This window comes from Aphidius gifuensis, linkage group LG3, assembly GCF_014905175.1.
Source record: "Aphidius gifuensis isolate YNYX2018 linkage group LG3, ASM1490517v1, whole genome shotgun sequence".
NCBI classification, from domain to species: Eukaryota; Metazoa; Arthropoda; class Insecta; order Hymenoptera; family Braconidae; genus Aphidius; species Aphidius gifuensis.
The window spans coordinates 22,018,204-22,026,805 of record NC_057790.1 but is presented as its reverse complement, the minus strand read 5'-3'; the positions used below and the strand labels follow the sequence as shown (position 1 = coordinate 22,026,805).

Genomic DNA, 8,602 nt, shown 5'->3' with positions numbered 1-8,602 from the left:
TGATTTCGAAAATGAATAAATAAGGAGCAATCAAGGCAAAGAGATAAATCTCGTGGAGAAAAAATAAATAAAATAAACGGCATAAATAAAATAATATTCGTTATAAAAAAAGTATATAAATGAATGCCTCGTAATTGAATTTAAACGAAAATATTTGGACAGTAATTTTGAAATACTAAAATAATTTTATTGCTTTTTTTTTTCTTCAACTAAAATCATTGAATAATATTTGATTTAAAATACTAAATATATAAATAAAGTGTGTTTTAAAAATCGAAAAAATTATACTTAGAAATTCCATCCAAAATTTGGAATATAAAAAATAATAAAATATAATTATTCATAATTAAATAAAAGGGCCATCCATAATAATTATCTAAGAAAGAAAAACGAAAAAAAAAACAAAAACTCGAAATAAAACGAAAATTAATTTATCAAATCAAAAGCAATGAATTATATATAAAAAAATTAAATAAATAAATTATAATGTCGTCTAAATATCAAATATTAAGACATAAATTATATTAAAAATATCTTCTCGTTAAAATAGATAAAAAAAATAATTACATTTCATTTTTCAATAAATAAATCAAATCTAAATTGACAATTTTAATAGTACGGCTGCCAAGATTCATGATAAAAAATTCATTTAATTAAAGAATCACTAATCATAGTTATAAAAAAAAAAAAAAAATGTTTAAATTATTGAATTAAATAATATAATATAAATAGTATAACGCCAAGTAATATCACGAAAATTTATAGCATCGTGTGGTAGAAATTTGTCTTTCTCGAAAATTTTATTTTTATTTATTTAAAAAAAAAAAAAAATCAATAACAACGTATTTAAAAATATATATACGTTTGATTTTGTACGCATTGTGATTGTGATTATTATAATATAAAAAAAAAATTAAAATTGATATTTTTTTTTTCGTTGCTTTTACGATGTATCGAAATACGATTTTTTAAATTATAAAATTTACATGAAAGTGTAATAAAAATGAAAAAGAATTAATTGTTTTTTTTTAATATTTAAATTAGCAATTGTAATGATGATTGTATTTTTTATTTAGAAAATTAAATATGAAAAAAATAATGTTCTTCAAAGGCTGATATGAATAGCTGATAATCAGTTGGACCGCTTGATGAATCATAAGAAAATGTCCTACGAAGAAAATGGATCATCTACTTGATACTATTTTTTTTTTTTGTAAATAAAAATTCTAGTTTTGTTCCATTTGATTGCTGTTTGAAGATGTCCATCACCTGGAGCGATCAGGAAAAGATACATACATGTAAAATTTTCGAAGATAAATATGTTAGTGTATAAGCTAACATACACATAATTATATCTCAATAATATATATTTTTTATCCTGCTTGTATGCAAGACTGTGAGTTTCTTTCAGCTGTCTTGAACGATTGTCTTTTGTCGTTGATCGTATTTTTATTTTCAGTATTTTGTTTTTAGCTTGAGTCGATACGTTGTACGTTGAATTCTCGCCCAAGCAGTCAGTGCTTTGCAGTTGTTTGAGTGATTTCGTATTGAGACTGTCGTGCCTTTAATAAATAAAAAATGTTTAATTTAAAAAGTTTCAAGTATAATAATAAATATAATAATAGAAATCCATCCTTTCCACGACCGAAAATTGTGGGATATTTTAGTATTGATGCAGAAAATTCATACTGTTCTAATTTATCAAAGTTGAAATATTTTCATCAAGGCGCGTCTATTAAAAAAGATGTAAAATTTGATTTAAATTATGGCAGAGAGAATACCACAATAACTGATTCATTGGAAAAAAACTTGGACCATACATTATTGTGGATCCAAGATAATGTTAATAAAATAAAAGCTGATGATGATGATGATGAAAAATGGTAAATAATTAAATATTAAATTTGAATTTATACTTTTTACATTAAATAATTTTTTACATGTTTATTTTATTCTCATAGGATCAAACCAGATTTCATTTGTTCTCGTGGTGTTCTTACGAGCATCATGAAGTCCATTTATCACCCCAAAGAGCCTTGGACTATTCTCGCAGCCAAGTTCAGGGGAACTATTTATATGAAAAAAGCACCAAGACCAAGCCTCCAATACAACAACATGGATGAAGAACAAAAAAAATTTCAAGAATGGGGATTGAAGTTTGGCAGTTTTTTGTTAACAGATGATCCAACTCAACCACCTGATCCATCACTACCAACAAATGAAAAAGAAACTTTTTCATGTATTTTTAAAACTAATTTAAATAATAAAAAATTATTATATGAAGCAATGGTAGATGGTGTGGTTTCAAACAAAAAACTCCAAGATCCAATTCAAGATTTAAATAAGCTGGAGTTGATTGAATTGAAAACATCCAAAGAAATGAATCCATTAAAATCACCTTATATAAATAAATATAAATCTTTGAATACATGGGCATCGTGCTTTTTAACAGGAATATCCAAGATAATATATGGATTTAGGAATTCAGATGGCATTGTGGAAAGAATTGTTGAATATAATACATCAAAACTCAAAGAAGACAACAAGGTATTAATATATAAATTAAAAATTTTATTTACACATTTAAATATTTATTTTAATAATAATTTTTATTTATTTTTATTTGTTTAATTAGGATCATTGGGATGGCGTGGTTTGCATGAACCTGTTAGATCAAATACTTGATTATTTGAAGTTTGAAGTGGTACTTGATCATGATGAAGCAATTTATCAATTTGAAAGATTTTCATTTGAAGATCAAATTGAAGTTTCTCAATTAGATGCCAAAAATTCATTTTTACCAGAATGGTTCACTAAAAGTACATCTTTTCCTTAGCTATATAAATATACATTATGATAATTTGTTAATTAATATCATTAACATATGTCTAATAATTATTGTAACAAGATATTGTTATCCTGGTAACGATCAAAAAGACAATAAATAAAATAATTCAAGTATAATATATTACATTCCCAATTGAAAAAAAATTACAACAATTAATTAAATATCTTGGGTTAATCACAGTAATCATCATGTATTGATTCAAATATTTATATTTTGTTATTATTATTAATTATTATTGTTATAAACATTTGATGGTGCTGCCTCTGTCGTTTGTATTTTCATCTTCATCAACAACATAATCGCCGCCATTTTGTGTGTGTGTGTGTCGTCAAATGAACACAACCTTCATTTTTATTTTTTACTTTTTTTTTTTTTCATTCATTCGTGTGTAATCTCTTGCTCTCTTCTTCTTGTCAGACACAATTTGGCATTTTGGCAAGCACCAATTTTATATTTTAACACAAAAAATAATTGTGACGAGTGTGAGTAATAGTGTTTACATGTTATTAAATATTAATAATAATCATTTATATTATCAACATTAATCCAAATTCCAAAGAAAATATTTACATTATTAAAATATAATAATAATAATAATTGTTTAACTGTTAATAAAGTTGTAAGGTGATGATGATGATGATTTAGTATGTGTTAGTGTCAATCACATATGTCAGATGATTAGCTATTGTTTTGGTATATTTAATGCACTTAATTTATTCCGTGATGACATACTGATTCAATTACCTTTTTAATTATTTATAAATATAATTTTAAAATGATTTGTGCTAATGTTAATCATCGACATCTTGAAATCATCTAGACACATATCTAAATAGTTTTATTATTCTTGTTTTTTCTTTTCTTATCTTTGTTAAATTATTATTGTCATTGATATTTTAATGAATAATAATATATACATATTTTTTTTATCATCATCATGCTGACTTATCAAAGTGTCAGTCAGTATTCTCTTATTTAAAAAGTGGGGAAATTAAAAAAAGAAACAAAACCAGACATCTTGGTATTAAATAAACATATTTAAAAATATATTTTTAGGTGGAATAACATCAACAGTATGCAAGATTTTTACTGAGGACATTGACAATAATCTCATCGTCATTTTGAAGTTGTAAAAAATTTATCTGGCAGAAATAAAAAACAACAAGAAAAATATAATAATCAACATAATGGAGCTTGATACTCCTGAATTTACTTCAAAGGATGATGAGATCCAATATTGGATGGAAGTTGCCCAACAAATGTATCAAAGGTACTTTTATTTTGTTATTAAAAGTAATTTTGCTTTTTTTTTTTAACTTGGCAACGTTACGTATTAATTGTGTGTATTACAGAAAAGAAGAGGTTGAACATGAGCTGGAAGAGTTCCAAGAAAATTCACAAATGCTGGAAAAAGAATTGGAAACATCATTAGAACAATCAGAAAAAACAAATCGTGAATTACGTCAACGTAATTCAAGACTTTCCACTGAAATGGAACAATTAAGATCAAGATTAAATCAACAAACATCTGATTGTTCTGTATTTCAATCAAGAGCAACTGAATTAGAATCTCAACATGATCAACTTGTCAAGTATATACGTGAATTAGAACAAAAAAATGATGATCTTGAACGTGCACAAAGGATAAATACAGCAACTGAAGAGGCTATTGAAGCAAAATTTAATTCAGCAATTGAAAAAAATGCATTATTAGAATCAGAACTTGATGAAAAAGAAAGTCTCAAAGTTATTGTACAAAGATTAATGGATGAAAACAGAGGTAATAATTTTTAAACTTATTCAATAATCAATATTAATTTAATTTACATAATTTACCTAATTTTCTTTTTCTTTAATAACAGATCTTAAACAAGAAATAAATATATTAAAACGATATGTACCAGATAATGACAAATCAGCAGATAAAGTACGAAGTCTTGTTGATAGTAATAAATTACAAGTTGAATTGGAAACAAATGTTAATTCAATAATAACACCAATGACTAATCAAAATATAACAAATGGTCAACAACAACAACAAGTTAAAAGTAAGATTAATAATGCTGTTAGTAAATCAATACGTATCATATCATCACCAAATAAAATTTTTTCTTGTTTTAAATCTCCAAAAAGATACAACTAAATAACTCTAATACATATTTTATTTTTTATTTTTTTATATTATTACTAAATTAAGCTTATAGTTAGTGTAAAATAATTTGATGTTTTTTTTGTTTTTTTAAATATTTTATTCTGTTATAATTTAATAAACATCATCATCATTATTAATACACATCTTTTTTTTATTTTTCCACAATTGTTTTATTATTTTTTTACAACTTTAATTTATTTTTCATTTGAATGTACATGAATAATTTGAAATTGTTGTCATTCGTTCAGTTGGTAATGGAGTCGTTGGAGGTGTCAACAACAACAATAACAACAACAACAACATCAACAATAATAATAATAACAACATGAATATGCCAATGGCACCATCAACAAGGATACTTGCAATGAACATGATTGGTGATCTCATGAGAAAAGTTGGGGTAAGTTAATAATTAAATAATACTTGAATAAATATAAATTTATTATTTTTAAATACTGCATGTAGTTTATCACGTTTATTTTAGCTTTAAATATGTATTTTTTTAAATTAAATTTGACAATTATGTTAATTTATCATGCAAAAAAAAAAAAATGAATAAATAGTTTAACTAAAAATCGGGAATTAGTATGATGTAGCTGGTATTTTGGTAGCTCGACAGGTGGGTCTGCATGGATTGTGGAAAAATCAAATGTTGTTGTCCTGGTGGTAAAAAAACTACATCACTTGAAATGACAGCTAAACACTCATCGAGACAATGTATTGGTCGAGCAACAAAATTGACAAAGTGCTGACATAAATAAATAATTAAATATGTACATAAATTGACAAATACCAAGCACATATTAAAATAATTATTACACAAGCCAAGAACGCGAAATCAAGGTCGTTCGTTTGAGTTTATTTTTCTTTAATCCTACTAACTTGGTTTTTTTTTTTTTATAGAAAGAATCCTGGCATTGTTAATTTGAATAATATCATTTACTAATTGAGTACTAATTAAAGCTTGTATTATTAGTTATAACAAATAATTAATAATTAAATAACCAATGTAATTTATTAATTAAAATTATTGTATGTTTTTATAAAGGCCCTGGAAAATAAACTCAACACTTGTCGAAATGCATCTCGTGAGGATCAATCAATGAGAGACTTGTACAGGTAATAAAATAAAAAATTAATTTAGTTTAATAAGAAAAAAAAATAAAAAATGTGTCGTTTTGTTGTTGTAAAATTAATGTTTAATCATGCATCTGGATGATGAGATATGAATCTGTAAACACTCGCTAATTTAACTGCCAAATAATTCATGGAATTTAATGGATAATTAATTATGACAATCTTTGATGTACTTACATCAACGAATATTTTATCCTATTATTAAAATAGCATTATTAAATCAATTTTATATTTAGAAAAATAAATAAACAATTACCAGTTTTATACAAACTGTCGAGCTTTATATTAAAAAATTTACATTAAATCCATGTTTTATAAAAATATAGCACAAAAAAAATAAAACAAATTTTTTACATATTTGTTTTGTTTTTTTTTTTTTTTAATCGATGACATTATAAATATTAAGAAAATATTAATTTTAAAATACAAATTAAGTTTATGATAATATAATTTTCATTGCCAGAAAATTTTTTATAAAAATAATATTTTAATTAGCATAGATTATTTTTTACGCTTGATGTGTATAATTTTAATTGACCAATACAAATCAAATTTTATTTGTACATAGATATTTTAATTAAATAATAATAATTATTTTTTTTTCTATTGTTTATAATGATCATATACAATACAAAAATAAATTATTATTTCTTTATATTTTGTTTGATTTTATCATGATGATTTATGTAATTATTTGTCATGATGATTTATCAAGCAGTTCACTGATTTATATATAGAAACAATAGACTAGATTTTATCAATATTATATATTTTTTTATAAATATAATTATTAATTAATAATATTCATCGTAGATATTTTATTGTTAATTTAAAAGCAAGCACTTTATTTTTTTTTTTACAATTATCAATATCACTTTGAGCATGTGAACTTTATTTATGTGTTTGAATGATCATTTAATTTTCATTTATTATCACAACTAGATGTTCATATGTAGTGTCTGTTTAATTATCAAAAAACATTTTGTTAAATTAAATTTTTTGCAATCAGGACTAGACGTCAGGTGCGTGTTCTCACCACTGGAAACAACAGCATTAGATTGTAAATTATTACAACAGCTTACAGCTCCATACAAGTCTTGCAATAATTATTAAATATTAATATTAAATTTAAAAAATTAATTAACAACAATAACATCTACTTAGATAAAAAATTAATTAAATATATTCTCTTCAAGAAATATTTTAGTATAATGAAAATTGTAAATATCATTTGTGTATTTATTTTATTATTAAATTTTCAATTGACATAATTAATTATGATTATACACAATAATCATAAAGAAACTTTATAAACTTTTGATGTTCAAAACAACAATCTATTTGTTTGAAAAAAAAACCAGTCTAATATTTTTTTGTTTATTGTTTAATTGATTTTTTTTTAGAGAAAAAAAAAAACGTTTAATACGTCGCAAGCAGGCTATTCATGATAACAAAAACCGGATCAAAAATGGAAATAATAATTTATAAATAATACTAATAATAATAATTATAATTTTATCTGTATTTAACAATAATAGTTTTGGAAATTAATTATTTTAAAAAAAATTTTAAGCAGCTAATTTTGTTAATTTAAATTTCGAAATTAATTATAAAAAAAAAAAAAAGGACTATATAAGTATATAATAATTATAAATAAATAATAAAAAATGTAATAATATTTAATGACAGAAATAAAATTGTTTATTTAAAAAGAAAAAAAAAGTATTTGTTTATAATAATTTAGAATACCTCTTCCTTCATTCTGTAATCCTATTACGAACTAGTAGATTTTTTTGTAAAAATTTTTCGAATTCTTAAGATCTCAGAGAATTTCTAGCAGAGAAAAATCATGGGATTGTATCAGGAGCATAGAATATGCAAGGAGTTAATTGTCAATCTGGGCAAATTTTAAAATTCATGGCGCTGAAATTGGCGTCTAAGCTAGCGTCCAGAAATTTAAAGTACAGGGAACATAGGGGTTTTCTTGGGCCCAGCCCTTAACTTTTATAATAAATTATTAATAAAAATAGAGCTATCCTCGTCATTTTTTTTTAAATCATTTTTCTAGGATCTAAGGTAGTTTGGGAAAAAAATGGGAATTTTTGAAATGGTCAAAAGGGGGTAGGGGGTGGATTTAAACTATTTTTATTTTTTTTAACTATGATAGAGTTGAGGTTGGGTCATTATTTTTTTTTTATTAAATTGTCTAGGATCTAAGCTAGTTTAGGAAAAAAAATGGGAATTTTTGAAATGGTCAAAAAGGGGTAGGGGGTGGATTCTAATTATTTTTATTTTTTTTAACTATGATAGAGTTGAGGTTGGGTCGTAATTTTTTTTTTATTAAATTGTCTAGGATCTAAGCTAGTCTAGGAAAAAAAATGGGAATTTTTGAAATGGTCAAAAGGGGGTAGGGGGTGGATTTTAATTGTTTTTAATTTTTTTAACTATGATAGAGTTGAGCTTGG

General features: G+C 23.8%; 2 protein-coding genes across 6 annotated transcripts; both read left to right on the top strand.

Annotated features, from left to right (window-relative positions):
• The first annotated feature begins 1,009 nt into the window (after positions 1 to 1,009).
• Positions 1,010 to 2,836, top strand: LOC122852869 (decapping and exoribonuclease protein-like). Its single transcript, XM_044152958.1, has 4 exons — positions 1,010 to 1,396; positions 1,474 to 1,883; positions 1,962 to 2,547; positions 2,636 to 2,836. The coding sequence occupies exons 2-4, from the start codon at positions 1,579 to 1,581 to the stop codon at positions 2,834 to 2,836; spliced, it is 1,092 nt and encodes a 363-aa protein (XP_044008893.1). The 5' UTR covers positions 1,010 to 1,396; positions 1,474 to 1,578.
• A 323-nt stretch (positions 2,837 to 3,159) lies between these two features.
• On the top strand, positions 3,160 to 7,860 carry LOC122852867 (nuclear distribution protein nudE-like 1-A). 5 transcript variants are annotated; one of them, XM_044152956.1, is made up of 7 exons: positions 3,160 to 3,330; positions 3,905 to 4,118; positions 4,201 to 4,628; positions 4,711 to 4,896; positions 5,249 to 5,400; positions 6,049 to 6,119; positions 7,147 to 7,860. In XM_044152956.1, exons 2-7 carry the CDS (start codon positions 4,036 to 4,038, stop codon positions 7,199 to 7,201), a joined length of 975 nt encoding a protein of 324 aa, XP_044008891.1. In that variant the 5' UTR covers positions 3,160 to 3,330; positions 3,905 to 4,035; the 3' UTR covers positions 7,202 to 7,860. The 5 variants fall into 5 exon arrangements, 4 of the variants coding, with proteins under 4 accessions (XP_044008891.1, XP_044008889.1, XP_044008892.1 ...); XM_044152954.1 differs by having other exon boundaries at positions 3,161 to 3,330; positions 7,541 to 7,701; XR_006373874.1 differs by lacking the exon at positions 7,147 to 7,860 and adding an exon at positions 5,612 to 5,843 and having other exon boundaries at positions 3,199 to 3,330; positions 6,049 to 6,152.
• Positions 7,861 to 8,602: the final 742 nt, after the last annotated feature.

What these genes read in the sequence shown, in the direction of transcription:
- LOC122852869 (XM_044152958.1), top strand. Translation starts at nt 1,579, where the DNA reads ATGTTTAATTTAAAAAGTTTCAAGTATAATAATAAATATAATAATAGA. An exon ending in GATGATGATGATGAAAAATG is followed by an intron (nt 1,884 to 1,961) that starts GTAAATAATTAA and finishes TTATTCTCATAG; the next exon opens with GATCAAACCAGATTTCATTT. An exon ending in AACTCAAAGAAGACAACAAG is followed by an intron (nt 2,548 to 2,635) that starts GTATTAATATAT and finishes TTGTTTAATTAG; the next exon opens with GATCATTGGGATGGCGTGGT.
- LOC122852867 (XM_044152954.1), top strand. Translation starts at nt 4,036, where the DNA reads ATGGAGCTTGATACTCCTGAATTTACTTCAAAGGATGATGAGATCCAA. An exon ending in GCCCAACAAATGTATCAAAG is followed by an intron (nt 4,119 to 4,200) that starts GTACTTTTATTT and finishes TGTGTATTACAG; the next exon opens with AAAAGAAGAGGTTGAACATG. An exon ending in ATCTCATGAGAAAAGTTGGG is followed by an intron (nt 5,401 to 6,048) that starts GTAAGTTAATAA and finishes GTTTTTATAAAG; the next exon opens with GCCCTGGAAAATAAACTCAA.